Below are 27904 nucleotides of genomic sequence, written 5' to 3'. Positions count from 1 at the left end.
GACTTTTAAAGATTTTACTAAAATTACTTTTCCAAGCCTTAAAAATCACCTTCAAAAATTCCCTGATATTTACATATTCACAGTTTTTTAATTGTAGGGACCCTGTACAGTAAAATAAACACTTATTGAGCATAATCATATTATGTATGTTTTCATTTAACATTATTTATGTCTTTTAAGCCTGATGCCCACAATGAGGGGATTTCATTGTTTACTATTCTTGCAGGAACATTTTTTGTCCCCACAGCATAGTCAAAACCTGCTCCACACGCATGCATACACACTTTGTTATGAATGTACGGTGATCTATAGGGACCAGCTGAGTTATGTAGGTCACCCTGCAACACTAACACTGTCTTCCCGCTCTCAATCTCCATTGAGATCTACACACTTCACACATCTCCATTCTTCATAAATTCATTCATGCTACAACTTCATTTCAGTTGAGCTTTAATATAGCTGTCAAACTCTGACCATAAGAGGATGGAAGAGCAGGAGGAGGAAAAGAAGAAGAGCAGAGGCATTTCTCCTGCTGCTGTCTGCGAGATTATATAGAGGATGCAGCACATGTGGCATCAAAGCGCAGGCTGTCAGGCTTCATACACATACACCGCATCACACAAAGACAGTCGGCTCCGCCTTCATCATGGAAACAGCATGGGACCGGCTCTGTGATTGACAGGTAGCGGTGTTGCCATGGCAACGTGACAGCCTACGAGATAAGGTCCCCTGCCATTTGTGGTGATTGATAACAACCTGAAGGCCGATGTGTAAAATAAAGATGTTGTGTCACATACAGCAGGACAGAGACAGCGAGGTGTTTGTGTGCTTACCAGTTTATGTATTTCACACTCAAGGTTCAGGATGCAGTCAAGTTTCCTCTTGCGGCAGCGCTGGGCCGCGATGCGGTTCTTACTGCGTCTGCGCATGTCGTGGATAAATTCCAGCTGCTCTGAGGTCAGCTTGTGCATTTTCACCATCATTTGGAAGTCGTTGCGTGGAAGATTTGTGATTTGATCGACTGGGAACGGAAGCTTGACCTGTAAAGACATACATGAGCAAAGTGTTATTCTGTGACCTTTTTGCTCTTCTTCCTGAAAGCATTTCCACATCAGAGCTCAACTGATTGACAGCTGGTGGCAGAACAAGGGAACTTGCAATGTATTTCATCACCACTAGATGGAGGCAGAACACAGTTCTTCACATGTTTCTCAAGAGTTCTAACATCACAAGCTTACAACATCTACCAGCATCACTTATTAACAAAGAGGTCAAAAGAGCAAGAAAGACAGACAGGAACAAAAACTGAGAACGAAGAGTGAGAAAGACAGGGACAAGAAAGCATCTTTCTGTCAGAGAAATTAGATAAAATGCTCAGCTACTTGTGTCGTTTCTTCCTCTGTTTCACATTCCTGTCAGGTGATTACCAGAGGGCATGAGTATGCAAATAACAAGTGTTAACGAGCTAAGCTGTCAGTGGATTCTGAACATATCGCCGCTTACATACACACACTCAGCGGAGTAGGAACTCGTGTCTCCTTCATGTACGATGAGTGTTTGGCAGTATAAAGCATCATTTGACTTCTCTCCATCATGGTCTGGAGGGCTTTCTGAGGGCATGTCATACTTCGACACTCTGCTGTTGTCAGAGTGAGCTATCACAAGGGATAAATGAAGGAATGAGTGTCATGAGGAGAGGAAAATTCAGGTTAACAAAGTGAGAGGGAGCAAGAACCAGTAGGTAAATCTGGTGATATACAACATTTTTGAGAGAGATCGCCTTTGTCTTTGTACCTGCTTAACACTATGTTTCTATTGACTTCTGTCTGTACGATTTTAAAAGTTTGGGGGTTGGTAAGACTTTTTTAATATTTTAAAAAGTCACCAAGTCTGCATTTATCTGATCAAAAATCAAGTAAAACAGACATATTGTGAAATATTATTAAAATTTTAAATGTGATTTATTCTTGTGATGGCGAAGCTGAATTTATTTCAGTCATTACTCCAGTCTTCAGTGTCACATGATCCTTCAGAAATAATTCTAATATGCTGATTTGGTGCTCAAGAATAATTTCTTATTATTATCAATTATAAAATAAGTTTTGTACTTTTTGTGGCTTTTTTCAGAATTCTGTGATTAATAGAAAGTTTAAAAGAACAGCATTTATTTGAAATGGAAATCTTTTACTGTCACTTTTGATCAATGTAATGCATTCTTGCTGAATAAATGTATAGTTTTTATTATTTATTTTAAATACCATATGGAACGATGGTGCATAATTGAAAATTATACAATATATGGGTAACCTTTTCAATTATCAGTTGACATGAAAGTTTTTTTTTACATCTACTGGTATTGGCCAATTTGAGATTTTCAGATGTGTTTATGCTCATTTCCCCTATATTTGCCTTTAAAATTACTCTAATGCACGCTTAATATTTAAAATGAATAATTCATGTTTAAAACACTTTTAATGTATATCTCAAAATGTATATATACCGGTATATATATATATATATCTTCATACTGCACATCAAATGTGTAAATTCACTTGATGCATTTAAATCGGCTAATTTTAATTTTGGGATTTTATTTTTAATTTATTCCACAAAAGAAAATTACAGAATTTTAATATCGGCTATTTTTCGGTTATTGGCCATAATATGAAAATAATCTCACATAAACTAGAGTTGTTAATGAATGAGGCAACCATAGTGTAACCAGTATACTGACTATAGTACTGCCCTACTTAAAAACTCACATGGGCTTTGTGTGATTATGACCCCATAAACCTGAACCACAGCGGTGCAGCTACTCTTCCATGTGAAGTGGACCGCTCTGCTGGGAAGCCCACGGTGACTCTGGTTGAGACTGAGAGAAGATGAAAGTGTAGATCTAGCTCAGTCTGGCACAGAGCAGCAGGGGGCCCGGAGCACTGGCAGGTCGGCCCGTTCTGTCTCTACGGCATCATTAATAAATGATGGACAGACCTTTTTCTACTCTCACAGCTCAGCTGACATTGAGAATTGCTCTGCATACAGGATCAGTGTGATTTTTGTGTTGTCTTAATGATCTGATTTTTTTAGATGGAGAGAAATGTGTTTTTACACGGTCCAAGGAGACGCTTTCTTTCTATGACCTTCTCATGTGTCCTTCCCCTCTCTGGTATATCGGTTTGAGGGGTGTGTGTGTGTGTGTGTGTGTGTGTGTGGCAGTAGCGTAAGAGTGATGTCTATATTTAGAGTCTTACCACCAGAACCAGTTTAGAAAGCTGGCAGAGATGACAGAACACACACCAGCGGCACTTATAAATTCAAACGTGATCCTGATTCTGTCTCTCTCGCTTCTCTTGTCCCTTTACTCTTTCTATAGGTCATTACTCTTGAAATGGGTCTGCTGTGAAAAGTAGGACTCATCTGTTACTGGGAGCAAAGTGGCCCCACTCTTTTTGTCCCTTCCTTCCTTTCTCTTAGTATGGACATCTGCAGAAGGGAATTGTGGGAAGGCGATGAACAAAAGAGATGACTGGAATGAGAGAGGCCAAATGCCTGAGGTCACACACAAGATATTTTAGCAATATTATCAGCACACCGTCTCTATGATGAGCTCTTAATTTCCTGTCTAATGTGAGTAAAAACTGTGGAAATGCATTTTAATGTGCAAATAACAAGCGAAGTTAGCCGTCTGGTCAGTTAAAATGCCTTTAGAGGTAATTAGATCATCTATTTGCTAAATATCATTACTGTCCTTCAGACATTCCCAAAATCGTTACTGTGCTGCTATGCATCTCTTTGTTTCACATGTCTTGGTAATGAGACGCCATGTGACACAGATAAGAAAACAGTCTGAAACACCCCCTAAGATATTCCTCTTTTTTTAACCTTCCCTCCTTTCTTCTCTTGTTTTTCTTCTCTCAGCCCTGTTGCTATTACTGGAACTCTCCACAGGGGCTGAGTAATGGGGGAAAGCTATCCATGAACACACACACACGTGCATGCATCCCCCCTCTCAAAGACACAGGACAGACACACATGCACACACTCACTCTGTCTAATGGAGTGATGGGCCTGTCTGTGGTCACCATGGGGCTTCCTCCCCATCAGGACCAAAGCGTCTACTTGTGCGCATGTGTATGCCTAAAATAAATGGCCTGTATGAATGCCTGTCTAGGTCAGTGGTAAATTCCTAATGTAACACATCTGGAGTAAAAAGCACCATCTTGTAGGAATGAAATTCTTTTCTCTTAGACGGCAATCAGTTTAAATGAAGAGCTAATAGAGACTTAAATCTCCAGCTTCTCAAATTCTTCTCCTGAGAAACAGACCCTAGTAATCTCAGTCAGTTTCAGAGGAGAGCTCAACAGTGTCTTAAACTGTACTTGGATTTGCCAAAATATCAATTAAATGCCAGAAATTTCAATGTGACCACAAGTTTCCCATTCTAAAATATTCCAAAACCAAATGATCTGAGTTGTATAGCTTGTGTAAAAACATATAGCTCTTATATACTTTTACTATAAATTAAAAACTGTACCTTTTTTAGATTTAACTTTTGCTAATACAGAATTATTGGAAATGATTACTATTTAAAATAACTGTTTTATATTTAAATATAATTTAAAATGTAATTTATTCCTGTGTTGGCAAAGCTGAATATTTAGCAGTCCATACTCCAGTCTTCAGTGTCACACAATTTTTCTTGCTGATGCCGATTTCTTAGTATTATCAATGATGGAATAAGTTGCTGCTTAATAATTTTGTAGAAACTGATTTTTTTTTTCAGGATTATTTTGTGAATAGAAAGTTCAAAAGGACAGCATTGTGTCCAAAATGGCTAAATAGCAGACAGTTATTTGACTGATATATCAATCTAGTACTAAATGAACTAAAACTGAAAAAAGAAGCAGAAATTTCTCATGGTAATGTTTTAAATCTACACCTTTGATCATGTTTACTAAAAAAAGTTGACTATAAATCATTATTCCAACATAAACTGCAGCGATTTACACTCCGTTTTTTTAAATATCTAAGCAAGTTTCACATTTAACCGAGTTTTAGTTTGACTCTAGACATCCATTCAGTAAACAGAAACATGTAATATCCGATTCTACTTGAACAAACAAACAGTGAGCTTTCGTAATATTTCAGTTTTTCACCTTGAGCATATTTTAATCGTGCGGTTTTACAGTTCACCAATGCAACATCTGACGAATAATTCGTAGACCACAATCGGCTCATATTGAGAGAGCGGCTTGGCTTTAAAGACGGAATGAGAGGAACAGAAATGGTTCTGACTTTACTCCTCACTTCCTGCGGTGCATGTAGCTAAAGGGTTAATGCTTCTTGCACCTTGATTTTGAAGAATGAGAATGAAGAAGTGAGAGTGAGATTTTCGTCTGTGGGCTTTTCTGATCACACCCACTCACTTCGAGATCAATACTTCACCCAGTGTAACCGAATGACTAAAGCATAAAGAAAATGTTGGAGAAATCTTCTCAAAGATCTCAAGATATGATTACGGCCCTCAGTAGGGCTTTTTTTTTTTTTTTTTTTTTACCTCAGGACCTTTTTTTGCCCCCTCTCCTGAAATTTCTGTTGTCAATCTACAGTGAAATCTTCAGGTAGCTGTTTAGGAGTGAGTTGCCCTTAAAAGCAGTTAAGACTTCACTCCTTCAGTATCTTCTTGGTGTCAATTGAACCTCAAAAAAAATATATTATTGTGTGTGAAACAGGTTCAAGTAAGGCCAACTCAAATGATATGGGAATACAGCTGCTCTTGGACCTCAGCTCTTCCGGTTTGAATAGGTGCTGATCGCAGAGGGTAAGTGATACTGTCTATGACTCATGAAGGAGAGAGAAAAGTTCAAAGACCTGGTTTAACTCCAGTATCTAGACTAGCACTATGATTAGCCTACAGTTTAACAACTTCCTTCCTCCCTTGAATTCATTGTTTGGAGCAGCAGGCTGAAGCTATTTTTGTGTTTCTCTCTTTGTGTGCAGATCCTCCTCTCTCTGTCATGCTCTTTCTCTCACCTGCCATTTGCTGTAAAACCACAGAAAGGAACCACAGAGTCTCTTCCCTCAAAATTCTGTTTATATTGTGTTTATATTGTCATATCTCTAGGGGAGAGAGCAAGTAAAAAAGAAAGAGAGAGACAGAAAGATGGGAGTTTGTTTATCTATAAGCAAGTTTTTTTTAAATAAGTTTTTGGTAAGATATTAAGTAGCATAATTGTTTTCAACATTGATAATAAGAAATGTTTCTTGAGCACTGAGTGAAAAAAAGCCAATTTACAGCATATGATGCATGAAAAGAGTATGAAAGCTAGCACTTGCTCTCGATGAAGTTTCTGAATGAAAGAAGCGAGACTTTCTGTCCTTTTAACAGACTTTTGTCAGCCTAGCTTCAAATAAACGGTCAGGTTGTAAAACAACTGAGAACGAAACTGAGAAGAAGAGTGAACTTTGGAATGAAATGGTATTTCAGATACTAGAGTGTCATGAGAGCTTTCAGCATCAGCAGCTGTCTGAGATCTTGAACATCTGGAGATACAATTCCAGCTCCATTGTACCTGAAACTAGATGAAGCCATTTAGTGAAATGAGTAATCTTTAAGTGATTTTTGGTCTGTTGCTGAATGCAAACTGGAAAGAGAGAGTAAACTAGTTGAACAACAAAGCTCCATTGTAAAGCCAAATGAAGAGTCAGATGTTCTGACATTAGCATCTGGCTTGTCTAGCTGTTCGGATGCTGCACACAGTGTCTCGTGTCTTTTAAGCACAACACAGAAACAATGCATAAACTGCTGAAAACTAGCCAATTCATTCCGGAGTGCTCAGTGTTGCCATGGCAACAGACCAGTTTCTCCATCATGGCCCCTACATGCATTCCTAAAGGTCTCATCTCCAGTCTATAAAGATGAAGATCTCTCATTCTCCTTTATAGTGCTTTACTCTTTCAAAATATACAGCATCATCCCTAGTGAAATCTCGCTCAACTCGCACTCAGATCAGAAAACATGCTCTAACCAACTTCACATAAGTGTTTATCCATTCTTTCTCTTCATACTAAACCTCATAAACAGTCTTTTATCAATGTCTCGTCTTCACCATCAAAGGGAAGTTTCTTTAGAAAGACGATGAGAAATATCATATACTTTGAGCTTAAGAAGCACTGGGGCTTGGTGTGTGAACATATGCTCTGATTCTCGCTTTAACATTTTCTGAGGATGAGGCTGTGAATTGTAGCTTACTCTGTTACATTACACATGACTCTTTTGCCTACAGTATGGCTATATATATTTTTTACCTATTCTTAGCTGCCCTATCTTGCACTGTTTTACTTTAATCATCACTTCATCATTCCATTGTACTGTACATTGCCATGTTAACACTGAGACTGAGAAAAATGGTTTCAATGTTTTAGATTCAATTTTGATTTGAACAATTTTATCCTGTATTCCTGTCATCCTGTATTCATGTTATTCAAAACCTGTATGACTTTCTTTGCTCTGTGAACATGAAAGATATTTTGAAGAATGTTTCATCTGCTTTGTCCATATAATAAAACTCTCTGTGGTCCAAAGATAACACAGGACCCCACTGACTTTCATTATATGGACAAAAAACATCGAGACATTTTTAAAATAACATCTGTCTTCTGCTGAACAAAGTAAGTTATATAGGTGCTCATAACAGCATGAGAGTGATTAAATGATGACCAAACTGTCATTTTTAGGTGAACTATCCCTTTATCACTTTCTCAAAATCTGAGCCAAGCTATTCTGTCAAAGGACAGATCATATGTTAAGAGACCCGATTTCAGTCATCACTTACTGTGCTTTCCCTATACAAAACTTGATTGTCAAATCATGTTTGCTCCTCTCTGCTTTATTCTACACTATTAGTTTTTTCCAGGCAACACAAAAGGTCAGAGTACGTTCATGTCGGTCCAGACGTTAAAATTATTACAGTGTTTATTGACCCATTAGGAGTCTGCAGCTCTATTCAATGAATAGGGCTCAAAGGGGAGGTCTGTGATAGCATGAGGGTAGAGTGCTCAATCTAATTGGTTTATGAATGAATGGACTTCAGGGTATGAGATGCATAGTGTGCTTCTGGAAGGACGACTGTTGGACAAGTGGTAAACACGAGAGAGAAATCTAAAAGACTCACCTCAGGGCCTTGCTCTCGAGCATGACATGATTCACTGTCCCCCTCCGAAAAGGATCCTGACTCATCACTGGAATTGGTTCCATACGACTGTTCGCACTTTATCTTGGGCCGGACCCGTGCAAATAGCTCATCCGTCCCACCGCCTGCCTCCTGCGGGTCAGTCGTGAGACACCGTGTCACATTGGGGCAAGGCGAGGACGAAAACTCGAACTGCGGCAGGCTGCAGGGGGACCCGCCGCTCCCGTCCTCAGCATAAGAATATGACGAACAGGAACTGGAGGTCCGAGTTCTGGTCTCTGAGGGGGGCGATCGTGGGCATACCTTGATTGGCACTGGGCAACTGGTATTGGGCCTTTGGCGGCAAAGCAGGGGTGGGTCGCTGGCTGTGGTGCTGGGGGAGTAGGTCTGGGAGCTGGGGAGGGACTGGCTGGCGCCGGCCCACAATCCTTTTGGCATGTGTTCTGAGAGCTCCTTCTCCAGTGAGTTCCCACTGGGATGGGAGTGGGTGGGCGTACCCAGTCGGTCACAGGGCCCTGAGGAGAAGATGACACTGCGGCGGTCCGGCTCTACCTCTTGCTTGCACACACCATCGCAGGGATTTGACTTCAACGAAAGCCCTGGCGGGAAACCATCTGCGTCTTTGGGGAACGCCACAGGCATGCCAAGCTCATTGCCAAGCGAAGGCCTGTAGTCTTTTTTGTGGTCTCCCTGAGTGGTTCCTTTATCCTGGGCATTGACGAGTCTGTTAGCGAAGAGCTGCTGGGGTGTGCTAGGCAGGTCCTTCTTAAAGAGAGTTCGTAGGCAGGTGGGTGACTTGCTGCTGCCTTTCGGTCGGTCCACTGCAATGGAACCATCCAGTTCCATCTCGGTCACACTGTCCTTTTCACCACCATCCTGCTCATCCCCTGACAGGCAAATCGAGATGGACTCTTCCTCGCCGCGTGGCTCCTTCTTTATTTGCATCACAGCTGGCCTGTTCATCTCCTTGAATGTGCTTGGAAAACCTGAGGTACTGGTGTGTGAGGAGGTGTCGTTATTGTGCTTGTTGCATGCCCACTGGTACTTCCTGTACTTAGGGCATCGTGGCAGGTCTGAGGTGCCGTGTCGCTCGAAGTCCATCCGTCCATCAGCGAACTCCTCTGTTGCTGCCAGTGGCTCATGGTCTGGCCGTCGCAAGGAGTTCAGGGCGAGTTCACGGCGAGAGCGTGGAGAGCCAGACAGGGTCACTGCAGTTGGCATTGTCGTCAGCAACTCAGGTTGCATGCTCTCATCCTCCGAGTGATTGCTCTCAGACACCATCTTGCGACAGAGGACCAGGCCGTCCTCCTCACTGCGCAGTTGGGCCTCCAGGAAGCGAAAGCAGGAGTCCTCCAGGTTGTGCATGCGCAGGAATTCAGCACAGCGGATGACCTCCTGGATGTTTTCTCTGCTGAGCAGCAGCTTAGCCGTATAGGCAAACTGTAACAATGGAGCGAATCCCCGGGCACTGACCTGCGGACACACACAGAAAGAACAGGGGAAATTGCCAATGTTACCATCAGCACTGCCATTGTTCAGGGCACTCGGAGTGTGCTGAGAGAACTCGACAGCTCAAATGACCGTAAACAAACACTGTAAAGTGCCAGTTAATCTTTTATCAGGTCAGCACCGAACGTTCTATACAGCGGGAAATAAAAAATGAAAAGGTGGAGGCTGTCGTTAAGGTAAAGAGACCAACCTCATTTATGTAACAAAGATATCTGACATTCACTTCTCTAGGTTAAGCTTGGCTAACGCCCCCAGTTTGTTGTGAATGGTATTGCAGCAACAGGTAAAAGCTTGTGGGTTTGTAAACATAATGTCACATCTATCCCTTGGGTGAGCCACCTTAAAGCCTAATGGGCTCTAGGACTCTTACGGCTTATCCCTACTACAGCCATCCTGAGCCTGCTGAGAGAGAGAGAGTGAGAAACAGATGCAGACAGAAATGGAAGCCTTCCATTTGACCTAATGCTAGATAATTAGGTAAATGCCTGAGCCTGCAAAAGCTTGGCAGGCCCACTGTGGCCTTTGCGCTGTTAGCGCATGTGAGTACGTGCATTTAGGTTGGGAGAAAATAATAACCCAGGCTCACAGCTTTTCATGTTTTGAGATTCCCCCCCACCTAAATAGATCTATAAACCCCGGCTCTATATAACTCTCTGTATAGGCTCACTTGTAAACTAGAGAAATTGTAATTGAAAGCTGATTGATAATTCATATTAAGCAAATTATTACATTACCGTTACATCACTAAAAGTAGCTTTTCAAGTCAAAACAAACTACTAAAATGTCTCAAAACCCTTGGATTTTGTTCTTTCTCTGCCAGTGAGTCAGACTCTGCCTGTGCTATGCTACAGTCAAAACGTCATGGACAGATGTCGATGTAGGTGCTCTTCGTTCTCAGACACATTACAATGGCTGGACTTTGATCTGGGCCAGCATTGTTCAGTCCACAAAGTGCTCTCTCTTCTCCCTCAATGATGTAAAGTGAACTTGTCCTCATAGATGGTAGGGAATGAGATCAACAATTTATGTTCAATGAATGGGAGACAAGACACTGCTTACTATGAGTTTGTTTGTTTTGTTGATAGGGACAAACAGCAACAGTAAGTCTTCCTAGATGTTATCATCACACTTTTCTTGTGGTTAGAAGGGAGTTCAGAGAACCTCTTTCCTACTATAACACCAGAACCAAAGAATTTGTTTTGTAGATTTTTCCATTTGGAAAATAACATGGGGATTGTATTTACAGTCAGGGCAAAGGCATGGAGGGAAAACACAAGCTTGTGGTTAAATGAGCCTTTTCTGTTACAATGAGTCAAAGCACAGCTGATTACTGTAGTGTGGGGAACGTAAAACAAATTAGACAGAAACACACTCTTACACTGAGTGAAAGACTATGGATTAAGCTAACTGTTGTCTCTTTGATTACAGTAAAATCACAAAAGCACACATTCCAAGAATTCTTTAGTATAATTTCCAACCTTTTTTTCCTGTACAAACTTTTGAGGACATTGTTAAGTCATTTGAATGTTACCTGTATTAATTATCAACTATATTTGAATATATTCAAAAGGAAATACCAGTGTCTGAAAAGCAGAACATGCATAGACTTTGGAATTTGGTTATATTTTTAAACTTCATTTCAAATGATAATTAGACACTACATAAGAAACAGTTTCCCTCCTTTAAAATAGAACATATAATGTACAGTCAGATGGATATTATCTCAAAATAAATCCAGACAGGGTGATCAGAATCTTTCTGAAGAGATTTATTTTGTGATAATGATCAGCTGACTGTTCATTATCCCCCTAATTGTATGGCTAATTAAAAAAAAAAAAAGGGACATGAAATACTTTCAGTTACATTATTTATATGTGAGATGAAAGACACTGCAGAATGATGCAAAAACATGAAACCAGCTCAGTGTAGGAGGACTTGTTGCCAGGGACAACAGTAAACTGTTTATTGTTCATTATAAAAGAATATTTGACTGTGAAATGCTGTGATTGACCAATCAGAATCAAGTATTCCAGATATATGAGTAATGATGTATGATGATGTGCAAATCTATAGACTTCCATTCTTGCAAAGTGCAGAATGAAGAATAAATCAAATCTTCCTAAGAAAGATTTGAATGAATAATAGATGACATTTATTTTCCATCTCCTTCAGAGATGTCATGCTCATCCAGTCATACACATACAAAAGGTTCTATAGCATCCACAAATATGCACACAAACAAAACTGATGACTACCGACTCTGAGTCATCCGGGGCTGTCTGTGTCCAGTAGACGCATTATAGTACAGAGAGAGAGAGAGAGAGAGAGAGAGAGAAGCTCATCTGCCCGCTGGCAACACAACAGCACTGATCAGTCACTGTTGAGAGGAAGCTGCTGACTCGTAATCTTTGTGGGGGATGGTGTGTGCTAGTGTGTGTATTATATGTGTGTGTGTGTACTGTACAGTGTACGGGTGTGGGGGAGGATTGTATGTAGAGTGTACATGTGTGTCTGAAGGGGATGATCATGGCTCTTAGTTAGGAAGTGTGTCCACTTAGGAGAGAAAGGAACAGATACGGAATGAGGGAGAGATTTCATTCAAACCAATGATGGATTTTTTTTTAAAGCAAGATCAGTCAGCGTAACCTTATCATACAAGCATTAATAAAGACCCTTGAATTAGCGAATATTCATAATCATTTGTGGGAGTTTTAAAATGAAGCATTATTGTGAATAGTACAATTATTTTAATGCATTTATTTCAATTAAGTTTCTTAAGATGTTTTAATTACATCTCTGATTTATGTTTCAGTAGCACAAATGGCATTAGTATTCAATTCATATCCAATAATGAATTTAAAATGTTGAATCAAATGAATTCTTTAAATCGATCATTGAAATGAATGTTTAAATTAATCAAAATTCTTTGCATGATACTTTTCATATATTCAAATATTCCGGTAAAAATGTAGATATGTGGCAGAATATTGCTGTTGTTATATTGATGCATTTAAATAAAAAATGTTATTTCAATTTTAACATTTTAAATGTACTTGGCTCTGATTTAAAAAAAACCACCAAATACAGACATTGCTTGTAACATAAATACCAGAATTGATACCCTAGTTAAGAAAACTATGATTATTCATTTTACAATAGAAGAGAAGGAGATTGGAAATCCCTTTCAATAGATATCTAGAAAATAAATTGAACATCATCAAAAACCTGAAAATCTTTTACATTTGCAAAACGTTTTGTGACAGAAGGTGGAGAGAGACAGTAATGTCGGGAGGTGTAAAGGTATGGAGAGGCTATGCCTGAAAAACAGCTCTCTCTGCTGGGGAAAAAAGTGCTGAAATGTGTTTTTCAGCTGACATCAGCAGACAGCATCGGCTGCGCCATCTGTGACTGCTACTACAAGTGTCTCTGTGACACGCACCCATCAGCCTGATGGAGACAAAAGAAAAAAAGGAAGGCAAGAGGGATGGAAAGTAGTGAGGGAATGAAGAGCATGGAGCGATGGAAATGTGAAAACAAAGGGAAAGAATTAAAAGATGGAGGGGTTAGAATTAAAATGGGGTGGGTCATACGATCCGAGACAAAGGCTTAAAGGGATAACACCCTAAAAATATTAATGAATTTATTATTTACTCACCCTCATGTCTGCATTAAAGTATAATAATCCAAATATTACTCTCTGTGTGATGAACAGATTGAAATCTAGAATGAATTTAGACATTTATTCACTGACTATCTTCTAGAAGAAGTCAGAAGATATTTTGAAAAATGTTGGTAACTCCACAGCTTCAGTACCTATTGACTTCCACCTGAGTGGACAGAAAATACAATAGAAGTCAATGGAACTGAAACATACAGGTTTGGAACGACATGAGTGCGAGTAAATGATGATAGAATTTTAATTTTAGAATTTAACTGCTGTGACTAGATCAGTGAGACATCAGAACTGGTTCAGTCCGATTCATGAAGCAATCAATTATGAACAAATAATTCAGAATAGGTTCAACCAATTAAATGAAAAGATCCAACTCAAAAGAATGATTCTAACATTTTTGGGTGAACGATCCCTTTAACCGTGTAGCGCTACAAAGACAAACAACAAAAGAGAAGACAAAAGGTGCTCACAGAAGAGGAAAAATAAAGCACTATTGCAGCTCATTAAGGGACAGACTTTGACATATGAGCCACCGGACCTGTTAACAACATTTATTATGTGGGAAACAGACAAAGGAGCAAATTTATCTCTATGACAGATCTGGGCCATTTATGCTAATTCCGACTACAGACTATTCTCCCTCACTGGGCCTCAAAAGAGTCATATTGTTACAAAGCAGGAAATTACATGAATTGTACATCATGCATCCTGACAGCTCCTGACTATTCGGGAATTGTGCCAAGTGATTCCTTCCATAAAAAGGTCACGGAATGCTATAAACCCCTCACACCTGCCCTCTCGTTCATTCATCCCCCCTCTCTTTGATCTTCTGCCTTTCCTCTCTCAGTAGCAGAGACGGCTAATTTATGTAAATTCGCTCCACCAAATTCCTGCATGTCATGAATGTTAATGAGGCAAAGATCCGCATGACAATGGGTGTCTGAAAAATACAAAACCTCTACTAAAGACGGGACGCCTGCGATATGAAATCTGCTGACTAACCTGACATTAAACTCCAAATGCAGACACAGACAAATGAGCCACGCTGCAGCACAAAGTCACAGCTCATGCTGAACGCGAATGTGCGGGGCCACGGTAAGGGCATTTATTGGCTGTGCTTCAAAACCTACTGAGACAGCATTTTTGAGCATCATAGGCAATACGTAGGTTCGTACACATAGTTGGAGAAGGCAGATCAGTGGGTTTTGAAACACAGACCTTCAAAATGACCACAAATACCATGTTTTAAGATGGCAGTTCATAATTTTTAGCTTTTTAGCACTGCATAAATAAAATGTGAAAAGGTTTACTATATCTCGAACTGTTATGGACCAATCACGCTAAACCTGTCACGTTTTTATCCATGTGGAAAAATGGTAAATTTACAATTCGGGAGATCTTGGACATTTCAATTATTACCAGTATTTTTGTTGTTATAATTTTATGTATTTTTTTTTTTATTATTTAAGGTAATTTAAGGTTCATATAATGATGTGATGCTGGGATTTATTATTAAAAATACATTCAAATGCAATTTACACATACATTGACGTGAATATGACAAAATGTTATAATAAGCATATTTTTGATGCATAAAATCATAATGAAGAAAAAATCCTAACTTGGCATATTCTTTTATTATTACTTTTCAGAAAAAAAGATATTTCACTGCTTACTAATATTTGAAAAATTTCTGTCCACAAAGTCATGTCATGTGATATGAATAACATGCAGAAAAAACACGAAACAGGAGACGATACTCTCTGATAGAAATGGCAAAAACAATACATTTCTAAGAACTTCTTTTAAATGAAAATTTTCCTTACATCAATTATTTATTTAACTCATTGCCCTTTATTCCTTTTAATTTTACAATTTTCTTTATTGTGGACACTCCTCTGACCACTATCTCTTTTTCCTTCCCTCATACAAACTCATGGACCCATTTGGAAAAATTAACAGCAAAAATGGCTAAAAGGTAAGGTTTATTTTGAAACATTTGTTTTTCAGATGCAGATTTAGGTATTTAATACCATAGCCATTCAGATATTTACAGGTCTATCTATATAATGTGTCAGACACGTACACACACAAAGTCACATGCAGACACTCAGATGGGTAAACGCTTGACAGATTTAGAGTTAGCCCTTCCTAGTGTGATGGATTAAATCAGATACTCTACTGGCTAATCCTCTCAAAGTGAGGTTTACGGTACACAACCAGACAGAGAAAAGGACATGACCTTGCCGTCCTTAAGAGCCGGCGTTGCGTTGTTTGGCCTTTAAGACTTTTTCACTCTTGTTTCCCTTCTCGAGTAATTTCTCTTCTTACACAGATTAACATTTAACAGAAGGACTTCCTCTCTTGCTGGCTTTCCCTCCCAACTCAAAAGAATGATTCTAACATTTTTGGGTGAACGATCCCTTTAACCGTGTAGCGCTACAAAGACAAACAACAAAAGAGAAGACAAAAGGTGCTCACAGAAGAGGAAAAATAAAGCACTATTGCAGCTCATTAAGGGACAGACTTTGACATATGAGCCACCGGACCTGTTAACAACATTTATTATGTGGGAAACAGACAAAGGAGCAAATTTATCTCTATGACAGATCTGGGCCATTTATGCTAATTCCGACTACAGACTATTCTCCCTCACTGGGCCTCAAAAGAGTCATATTGTTACAAAGCAGGAAATTACATGAATTGTACATCATGCATCCTGACAGCTCCTGACTATTCGGGAATTGTGCCAAGTGATTCCTTCCATAAAAAGGTCACGGAATGCTATAAACCCCTCACACCTGCCCTCTCGTTCATTCATCCCCCCTCTCTTTGATCTTCTGCCTTTCCTCTCTCAGTAGCAGAGACGGCTAATTTATGTAAATTCGCTCCACCAAATTCCTGCATGTCATGAATGTTAATGAGGCAAAGATCCGCATGACAATGGGTGTCTGAAAAATACAAAACCTCTACTAAAGACGGGACGCCTGCGATATGAAATCTGCTGACTAACCTGACATTAAACTCCAAATGCAGACACAGACAAATGAGCCACGCTGCAGCACAAAGTCACAGCTCATGCTGAACGCGAATGTGCGGGGCCACGGTAAGGGCATTTATTGGCTGTGCTTCAAAACCTACTGAGACAGCATTTTTGAGCATCATAGGCAATACGTAGGTTCGTACACATAGTTGGAGAAGGCAGATCAGTGGGTTTTGAAACACAGACCTTCAAAATGACCACAAATACCATGTTTTAAGATGGCAGTTCATAATTTTTAGCTTTTTAGCACTGCATAAATAAAATGTGAAAAGGTTTACTATATCTCGAACTGTTATGGACCAATCACGCTAAACCTGTCACGTTTTTATCCATGTGGAAAAATGGTAAATTTACAATTCGGGAGATCTTGGACATTTCAATTATTACCAGTATTTTTGTTGTTATAATTTTATGTATTTTTTTTTTTATTATTTAAGGTAATTTAAGGTTCATATAATGATGTGATGCTGGGATTTATTATTAAAAATACATTCAAATGCAATTTACACATACATTGACGTGAATATGACAAAATGTTATAATAAGCATATTTTTTCTATTTTTTCTTTTCTTTTCTTTTTTGATGCATAAAATCATAATGAAGAAAAAATCCTAACTTGGCATATTCTTTTATTATTACTTTTCAGAAAAAAAGATATTTCACTGCTTACTAATATTTGAAAAATTTCTGTCCACAAAGTCATGTCATGTGATATGAATAACATGCAGAAAAAACACGAAACAGGAGACGATACTCTCTGATAGAAATGGCAAAAACAATACATTTCTAAGAACTTCTTTTAAATGAAAATTTTCCTTACATCAATTATTTATTTAACTCATTGCCCTTTATTCCTTTTAATTTTACAATTTTCTTTATTGTGGACACTCCTCTGACCACTATCTCTTTTTCCTTCCCTCATACAAACTCATGGACCCATTTGGAAAAATTAACAGCAAAAATGGCTAAAAGGTAAGGTTTATTTTGAAACATTTGTTTTTCAGATGCAGATTTAGGTATTTAATACCATAGCCATTCAGATATTTACAGGTCTATCTATATAATGTGTCAGACACGTACACACACAAAGTCACATGCAGACACTCAGATGGGTAAACGCTTGACAGATTTAGAGTTAGCCCTTCCTAGTGTGATGGATTAAATCAGATACTCTACTGGCTAATCCTCTCAAAGTGAGGTTTACGGTACACAACCAGACAGAGAAAAGGACATGACCTTGCCGTCCTTAAGAGCCGGACATCGCTGCGTTGTTTGGCCTTTAAGACTTTTTCACTCTTGTTTCCCTTCTCGAGTAATTTCTCTTCTTACACAGATTAACATTTAACAGAAGGACTTCCTCTCTTGCTGGCTTTCCCTCTCTGCCCAACCCCCCCCCCGGCTGTGATAGAAGACAGATCTCCCTCCATCTGCATGATCAGCTGCAAAAGTGTGATAGTCTCGTGCAGCATTCATGTAGTCTGCTGTTATTTCCTCTCTGACCTGCTCTATCCCTCAGGATTAACCCTCGACTGCCCCAGCCAGGTCCTGACCTGCTTGAAAGCCTCTCACCATGTTTGGGTATATCAGCAATTAACCGTAACACCTGCTATACATTTGACCTATTCCCTCAAATGAGACATTTTCTGTATATGTGCTTATGAGGTGGTGCAACCACTGGTGTTTCAGAAACCCGAAAACTGCCTGCTGCATTCAAATGGTCAGAGAGAGGATAAAATAAAATATTATATATTAAATAATTAGTTTAAATTCAATTCAATTAAGAATGTAAGCGAAAAACATGTAAAAGTGAACAAATAAATTATGGTAACACTTTACAAAAGGTTAAATTCATTAACCCATTAGGCATCATAAAAATGAAAAATACCTTTATTTAATCATTTATTAATCTAGGTAAATTACTTTTATTTTTTTATAAATATACTATTTCTCATGGTTATTTCATGTTTGTTCATAATATATTCCGCTTATGTTAATTTATTCTAACTGAAATGTTATAAAAATGTATATATTAGTATATGTATCAATAAATGCTGTCAAACTACACTACTGTTCAAAAGTTTGAGGTTGGTGCTATTTTTAATGTTTTGAAAGTATCAGTAAAAACAGCAATATTGTAAAATATTACAATTTAAAAAAACACTTTTCTATTTTGATATATGTTCAAATGTCTGATGGCAAAGCTGAATTTTCAGCATCATTATTCCAGTCTTCTGAGTCACACGATCTTTCAGAAATCATTCTAATATGCTGATTTGTTGCTCAAGAAACATTTCTTATTAATATCAGTTATGAAAATTGTTAGAAATGTATTTTTTTCTCAAAAGGTTTCATTCAAGAAAGATTTCATTTTTTAAAATCTCTTTTTAACATTATAAATGTCTTTAGTGTTAATTTTGATCAATGTAATGCATTCTTGCTGAATAAAACTATGAAATTATTAAAAAAAGAACTTACGGGGAGCAAACTTTTGAACGACAGTGTATTATTCTTTGTTAATTCAAAATATCAATGAATTGAACATTATTGGAAAATGTTACCTTAACCTTTAAAATTAAAATGACTTAACCTTCAATGATTTATCTACTGCTTATTAGGAACAATGAACGTGTCATAATATATCATAGTACTGGGCAAAACATGAATGGAACATCAAACATGCTAAACAAGGTAAGGAAATCTCTTTAAATTCAGCAATTCAAAGCGACCCTCCCAACAGGCCCTTCAGAAATACAGTTTCACAGAGCTAGTGTTTTGAGGAATGAGGATATTTTGCAATTCACTGTAGTATAGGGTGTGTTTAGATACGTGTTTTGCAGTGTAGGTGTGTGTTGGGGTTTGAGAGTGTTCCAATGGTGCTGAATCGCATGTGGTTGCTATTCACAAGTGGCTCCGTGTGGAGGACTGTAAACTTTATAACAGGAGGTGGTTTGAGGTCGCTGTACAGACTAGTGCTAAATCAGAGTCCCCTAGACAGACATACATAAACATACAGACACAGACTGACGCTGACTGTCTAAAGCAATGCTGAATCACAGTGACACAGCTGCAGAGCACAGCTGCGGGACTCAAGTATGCACACACTCACAAATACCACACCACACACACATACTCTCTGGTATACATCAATAGTCAAGTTCAATCAAGCTCTGAAGTACTGCATTCAAATAAATTGTTGTGCAGGTCTCTGCAGAAGATTCTTGCAGTAATGATGGGCTAATGACTGTACTTTAGCTCATGTGCTATATGGCTATTCGCCAAATACACGTATTAGTACACTTCAAGCATTTGTTTTAGTGAACATGTTACCTAAAAGCTCCCACTAAGAACTAAGTAGTATATTACAATGTACACCGAAGTCGAAACTCGGACGAGCAGAGTACTTTGAGCTTTAGACCAACACTGCAGCACTATTACAGTAAGAATAAATACAGAAATCTTCTGAAGTAATTTTCAAAACAATAATTGAGACACAAGATGGTGCAAGTAGCATTTGTATGCAACAGCAGCGTACGAATCTGCGGTGCGAAACGAAAGACATTGAAAGTAGCACCGGTTTCATTTACCCGGATAAGCGGAATTATATATAGAGTTGCCATGGATGATGGTGAATATTAGGAAATAGAGTGAAAGAGCCAGCCAAATCTTTCAGTCGCCTCGGTTATGGAAGTATTTTTCCCATTTATTTTTTCCATAGAGATTTTAAAATAAAGTCAATTAAACCAATCAGCTACAAGGTGAATCACAACATTACAAACTTTGATTTGAGGCAAAACATTTTTTTTTAAACAAGACAAAAACACAAAGGTACAAGTTTGTGTACTTAATGTATTAATGAGGTAAAGAACTTCAATCCCATGAAGCACAGAATTTTTCTGCAGAATCATGGGTAATGTAGTTTTTAACAGGAAATCATGATCATTTAATAAAACACAAAAAAAAGTTGAAATAATCTGTGCTGATAGTTTCATCAAAACCATCGATTAACAGTCTTGTAGCTCACAGTAAGTGTGCTTTTGAAGGTTTAAACGTTAACATTCAAAATCAGTTTCCCTGTGGAGAAAATGAATGAGATATTTACTTCCAAAACTTGACTGTTGCACTCTTAAAAAAAAACAGACAGCTGGATGGCGCAACTGACAAATCAGAATCACGTATTAATATGTGACCCTGGAACCACAAAACCAGTCATAAGGGTCAATTTTTTAAAATTTAAATTTATATACACCATCTCAAAGCTGAATAAATAAGCTTTCCCATGAAGCACAGAATTTTTCTGCAGAATCATGGGTAATGTAGTTTTTAACAGGAAATCATGATCATTTAATAAAACACAAAAAAAAGTTGAAATAATCTGTGCTGATAGTTTCATCAAAACCATCGATTAACAGTCTTGTAGCTCACAGTAAGTGTGCTTTTGAAGGTTTAAACGTTAACATTCAAAATCAGTTTCCCTGTGGAGAAAATGAATGAGATATTTACTTCCAAAACTTGACTGTTGCACTCTTAAAAAAACCCAGACAGCTGGATGGCGCAACTGACAAATCAGAATCACGTATTAATATGTGACCTGGAACCACAAAACCAGTCATAAGGGTCAATTTTTTAAAATTTAAATTTATATACACCATCTCAAAGCTGAATAAATAAGCTTTGTATTGATGCATGATTTGTTAGGATAGGACAATATTTGGCCGAGGGTGCAAAAAAATCAAAATATTGAGGAAAATCGCCTTTAAAGTTGTCCAAATGAAGTTCTTAGCAATACATATTACTAATCAAAAATTAAGTTTTAATATATTTACAGTAGGAAATTTACAAAATATTTTTATGGAACATGATCTTTACTTCATGTCCTAATGATTTTTGCCATAAAAGAAAAATCAACAATTTTGACCCATACAATGTATTTTTGGCTATTGCTACAAATATACCCCAGCAACTTAAGACTGGTTTTGTGGTCCAGGGTCACATATGGTATGGAGCGCTGAATGGTGGTTTTATTACATGACAGCCTTAAGACCACTCTTAAAAGTAATGCATGAGTCACAACAGTAGCTGTGAAGGAAAAAAGATAACAGACAGAAGAAACTTGGATGAAATCTTGAGCTGTTGGGTGGTGTCACAGAATAATACAGAAGAGAGAATCACTTGAATCAGCAGAGGTTACAATGGTACAATTATATGATTAAGGAATATAATAGAGGAAGAGAGTGGTGAATCAACTTCCTTTGAAAATGAGTCACACTTAATACTTTTTATGCTGAACTGTGTCTACAGATGAAGAGCGAACTGAAAGCAAATATCTGGGTCAGATATAAACTGACGAACCTAACACTTACACATGGTTTCATCATGTGACGGATGGCCATTCATACTGGATGCTGACAGCACTCAAGTCCTAAAGCGCCAGTTAATAAGGCCAATTTGCAGCCTTCTGTGCATCTAGCGCAGCGGACCTCAACTGGTGAATTGCAGCCAAAGTCCTGGCAGCCATCTTGGTAACACCCCTTGGCAGTTATTTCTTTTATGCAGTTAATTAGCAGTTTACCAACAATGTACAATACAAGTGCAGACCAAAATTTCTGAAAGTGTTTAAGATTACATTTAAAATATATTTCAAATCAGAAATAAAATCAGACAACAGTTACAAAAATCCAGGCAATGTGTATGTGTGTTCTGGATGGATGGATGGATAGATAGATAGTGGTTGTGACCTCAAAATGGGTTGCATACATCTAAAACCAAATAATAAAATGCAGCTAATCATGTATGGAATTCATGCAAATAAGCTTGCATAGCAAAATAAATAGGCTTATCAACATAAAAAGGGAGAAAAAGCTTCTAGTATAATTTATTGTAAAAGAAGAAACTGTATGGTATTTTGGTGCAAATTCATCTGTCACTTGGTAACATGATTAATATTAAGAAAATATTTGGCCCAGTGTTTATTCCATGCATTAGGCTGGCAAATGAGTTGTAAATTACTCAGTCTATATCATGTTAACATTTTTGCATATTGTTGAGCCTTCTTCAGTCATTTGAATAAATTAAAAATATTCAGAGTCAATTTTGTACAATAACAATTTTAGTTCTCTGTTGGCTGCCATTAGTTATCCAATATAAAATCTGTAAAGGAGCTGAAGCTGTTGAGAAGCACTGATCTAACATGCGCTTTTCTCTCTTAATGACTGCAAAACCTTTAATATGAAAATCAAATAATATCCACTACTGGCATAATAACCAAATTAACCTGATAAATCACACTCAAGACATAAAAAAACGTGCTATATATCATTAAGTTCTATTTTTAGGCATTAAAAAGCTTTAAAGAAAATCTATTTGTATAAAGACACTGCAGACAGTAAATTTTTCATGGATATCTTGGTATGGGAATCCTGGTAGTCTAATACAGGGTTTCTTCCTTCTCTGTAGGGGGTTGAGGGGGAGGCTGTTTTTCTGTCTCTCTTCATGATCTGATTCCCAACAAAGAGCCGATTAAGGACCTCTCTCTCTCTCTGCTCAACATTCCCTGGCTAACACAGATGATGTCACAAACCCGATGCGGTCCCCACGACTCAACAATAACAAGGTCATCTGGGAGGGGTGGGGTGGATGTGAGGGGTGTTGCGGGGGGGGGGAAGAGAAGGAGGTGGTGGTGCTCTTTGTTTCACATTTCATCTGCAGTGAATTTTTTTTCATCAACCACCCCACCAGCACACCCCCACCTCAGCTTAACCCCCCTCCCGTTCTTCTCCACCGTCACTTGCCTCTTGAGACATATAGGGGGCGATGTTCAGCAAACCCTGAATGCTGAGCTGAAATCCCTGGATGCTGCTGCATATGTGTGCGAACACAGAGCATAAGTCTACACACAGCAGTTACACCGCCTGAGTCTTTCAAGAGCTGCAGGCTTTGAATCAACATGACAAAACAAATCATTCATCATATTACAAAACAACACGGAAGGTTCTGTAACTGAAATATGAAATGCGCCTCATTTTTCTGTGCTATTGAAAAAAAAGCATTAAAGATTTTTTTATTAAAATATCCAAAAACCACTAGAACAGTGTTATATATTTTACTGACTTGTGAACTTACATGATCCCAAATGTTTCGAAGAATGTTTAAATCCAGAGAAATAAGCCCTTTTTTAAACTAGTGACACGGACCGTGTCCATAGTGTCATTGTGTCGCCTGCCAATGACGTCATAACCCCTCGATTTCCGGTTTAGTTTTGTAGAAAACATGGAAACACCAAAGACGCTTTAATATGTTGTGCATTTTAATAGACCGGTGACGACCGCACAGAGTAGCATTATTACAGAACTTTCAAATGTATCTAGTATGATAAAACAGCGCTGCTTTACCTCACATACGCACGACCGGAAGGAGCGGAAGCGGTCGACTGTGGCATATTAAAAGCTCCGCTGCTTTCGAGCCGTGTGTCGTGCTCGTTCAGTGGCCTCGTTTCGCTTCGACGGCTTTCAGCCTCACCCTGCTTCATACTATGACATTAATAAATCATTAGCTCATCCATGAACATGATTTCTACCCGAGTCCCGTCGGATTGCGTCGGCTGTGGGGATGAAGACGACAACTCCCATGATTCCACACTCAGTCACGGCATCATCTAACTATGCCTTTGTTTCTTTGTTTGTTTTGAATACGCGCCCTCTAGCGGCGAAAATGACATAATGTACCTTTAAATGAAACTTATCTGGAATATGCGTGACATTTACCGCTATTAATAGTAAGAGACAGTAACACATTTTCTGTCACATCTGAGGTGAAGATAGGTGTTTTATCAAATCCTCTTTGAAAGTTGTAATTCCCTCCTCGTTCACACTCACACCAGACTATCAGAGTGAAAGACTGATGAATAATTGATGAAGGAGGCAAGATGTGAATGAAGGAAGCGTTCCATTTTGTTGGAAGTCTTTACAACTCTTTTAAATCATATTAAATCACAATTCTGCACAGACAAACCTGTTAACATATCGCTTCCTTATTTTTAACATTCCTCAATGACAGAAAGGCAATGCCAACACTCTTCGACTGGCATAGTATGGGTAATAAATACATACTTCTCAACAATAGCCAGTGTATATTCTATTATAGTACTTATTAATATTTTAAATTAGCATCTGTTTTATATTTTCAGTCTTCATTTCGATGTTAAAGCTTTAATAATTTTGTTATGTGCGGTTGTCACTTTTATTATTTTCAAAAAATATTTTGATATAGCTTTAAATGTATTTTAATTTCTGTTTTAGTAATTTTAGCACTTCAACTTATTTATTTCAGTTTCATCGCAAAATTTCTAAAACTAATTTCAGTTTTAAGTTTAGTTTTTAATTTCATATGCATGTTTCATTTCAGCTGTATTTCAATTAAACATATTTTAATTGTTAACAATAACATCACTGGTCATATATCCCACTTCCCATGCGTTACAAGTGTCCCACTTGAAGATGTGCATGTGCGTGCTCACAAGATAGTGAATGTATGAGCGGAGGTGTGAATACATGACTGGAGGTGTTCTTATGCCACATTAACACCTCTGTGGAAAACTCAATCACTCCAGAGCCCGGAAAGCAGGGGTGTGTTTATGTGCATTTCTGTGATAATGTGTACGGCAACCACAAAATCTTAGCATGCCCTTAGACCACGATTTTAATTGTTCAGTTCCATTGAAACTCACATCATAATCATACTTTAACACACCTAGAGGAAGAGAGCAGAAGCCTTTGTTTCGGTAGTATTTTTCTCATTCATTTGTCCCATAGGGTTTTTAAAAAAGTCTCTGTGAAATTATTATAAGTCAAGAACCAAACCAATCAGCAATAAGATCAATCACAACATTACAAACTTTGATTTAAAGCACAAATGTATTCAAAAATTTAATGAGGTTAAAAACTATAATCCCACTATAATATAATGATAACTAAATTAAAAATAATTAATTTATTTAAAAAAATAATAATAACATATTGATTTGAAGGTAGCAATCATATAAAATGAAACCATGTAATTTCCGTCTATTGCAATATGCTTACAAAGACCATAGGGAAATTCACAGTGTTTTATGGGAGTTGGCAGATGCTAAAGTGTTCTTCTGGCATGATTTGACTGCTTTAATTCTTATTGGTGGAGATTTCAGCACAGAACCATGGGAAATTTAGTTTTTCACCAGCAATTTCCTCTGCTGAAGATGATTAAATAAAAAATACATTGAAACAATGTGGACGGGCGGCTTCATCAACCTCGTAGGCCATAGTACATAGTATAGGTCTGTTAATTTATTGTTAAAAATCTATTTCCCTATGCTAATTTTATTTTATTTTTTACTTCCAGAACCCAACTGTTGCCCTATATAATATTCAATTCTCTAATCCATTCATGTGCTAAAATAACAAGTAATAATGCTTGTCACTTCAGACAATTTTCAAATCTGAAATTGTCACAACTAAGTCTTGTTTAAGTATTAGGGAAAAAAAATCTTTATAGTTTTGCTTTGTTTACTAATAGCTGAGTGTATTGCTTGCTATATGCTTACTAGCTTGCCAGCTTTACTTTCATTGAAATCTCTGCCTTGTTTTTGTTCAGTTGATATGAACTTAAACATGTCATTAAAACACTAAATTGCTACTTGACAGTCTAAAAGGAGGAAATGAATCAAGTACGTCTCATTAAAATCACACTATGTTCTTACTCAGCTACGTAATAGAAACCATAATAAATACATCCATTTGTTATGCTAATGCTTTGCTTTCGAGAAACTTTGCATCTTAATTTTAGATCCATGAGCCGAAGAGCAGAGATGGAGGGTTAATGCAACAGATGCTAGTTCATTAAATGTGCATTTTGGGGCTGTGAGAGAAGACAAACTACTGCTCATGTAGGTGTATGAGTGTGTGTTAGAGAGACACGGTTTTGCTCAAAAAGATGAGTAAAATAATGGCCGCTGCCATATGCTAGGTAGACAGGTGATGAGGGGTGATTATAGTCATGCTTTACTGTACATCATGACATTAGTATACTGGAAAAGTGATGCATGAAAAACCATGTCAGGAATTTTTTACTAGCGATACTTTCAAATGCTATGTTGTGAGGCCCACCTAAAACATACAATATTATTTAAAAGTTTGGGGTCTGTAAGATTTTAAAATGTTTTTGTAATGTATTTTGAAAGAAGTCTAATTGACTTTATTAAAAATACAGTAAAATTACAGTAAAACAGTAACATTGTAAAATAACTTAACTACACTATACATTTCTTTGTCACTTTTGATCAATTTACAGCATCCTTGCTAAATAAAAATATTGCTTAAAAAATATAACTGACCCAAAACTTTTGAATGGTAGTGTATTCACCAGTGACCTGGCAACCTCTCAGTAATTTATTGGACCATTAATGTGCATGATAAAAATGTGTTTATCCATACCTCCTCTGGCATGCTGAGAACCAGTTCATTGTCACTTTGGGTGATGAACCCCTGTAGGAAGTACTCGCTGCAGGCTGCTAGGACAGCCCTGTGCGCGCGGAACTCCTTCCCCTCCACCAGCACGGTCACATCACAGAGCAGGCCCTGCTTCCGCTGCTCATTCAGACCCAGCAGGATGTTGGTACAGTGCACCGTCGACTCATACACGTACATGGGAGCTTCAGACTTCTCATCCACGGACATACCGCTCACACCCTGCGCAGAAACAGACAGACAGACAGACATAGACGGGTCAACTTATGTCATCCAGGTGACAGCAGAAGTACAACACAAACCTGGTCCAAAATGAACTCTCTAAACCCCAAATGAAAGCACAGTTGAGTTTGGAGAGGAAATACAATGAGCTAGAGAGGAAAGGAGTTACAGGACAACTGCAAAATGGTTGAAATAGCAAGAACAATCATTTGATCTGATATAAGTCATTTAAGCCAATAAAATCAAAGACAGGTGTGCTCCTGAAGTACTCTACTAACAATGGAAGTGCTTGTGTTTCCATTGCAAACACCTCTCTGATCTTGCTTGTAAGTCACAATCTGTGCATCTACTAACAATCTCAGATTCTTTTTTTTTTACCCTAATGAGGTCTTATTACAGAAACGTCCTGTTTTAAGTCTTAAGTTAAGAATAGACTGTATTATGATCCTAAATGATATCGCAATCTAGATGGGACAAGGAGTAAAGTGGCGACACGTGTGATTTATAAAATAAAATGAGACTACAATATGGTATGCTGTGAATAATACATTGTACTAATAATATAATGACCTGCTGTTTTGCACAAACATGCAAATCATTTAATTGTGTATGTGTATATATATATATGCATCTCTCGCTCTCTCTCTCACACACACACACACAATATATTTTAACAATATCGTTTTTTAGTACAATTATGCAAATTGTATGGGTGGTATATTTTTGAATTTATAGGAACTTTTATTTACATTATTAAAAATATAT

The 27904-nt window shown here is 37.9% G+C and overlaps 1 protein-coding gene across 1 annotated transcript; it reads right to left on the bottom strand.

The window, feature by feature from the left end:
* Positions 1-434: 434 nt before the first annotated feature.
* On the bottom strand, positions 435-27135 carry LOC107601918 (transcription regulator protein BACH2-like). The gene is made up of 4 exons (XM_016294279.1): positions 26885-27135; positions 8175-9665; positions 798-1040; positions 435-539 (listed from the first exon to the last, which is right to left on the bottom strand). The coding sequence occupies exons 1-4, from the start codon at positions 27125-27127 to the stop codon at positions 435-437; spliced, it is 2082 nt and encodes a 693-aa protein (XP_016149765.1). The 5' UTR covers positions 27128-27135.
* Positions 27136-27904: the final 769 nt, after the last annotated feature.

The sequence above is a fragment of the Sinocyclocheilus grahami genome, unplaced genomic scaffold (assembly GCF_001515645.1).
Source record: "Sinocyclocheilus grahami isolate Dianchi unplaced genomic scaffold, SAMN03320097.WGS_v1.1 scaffold315.1, whole genome shotgun sequence".
NCBI lineage: Eukaryota > Metazoa > Chordata > Actinopteri > Cypriniformes > Cyprinidae > Sinocyclocheilus > Sinocyclocheilus grahami.
Note: the sequence above shows the minus strand (reverse complement) of the source record. Positions and strands in the feature narration are given on the sequence as shown.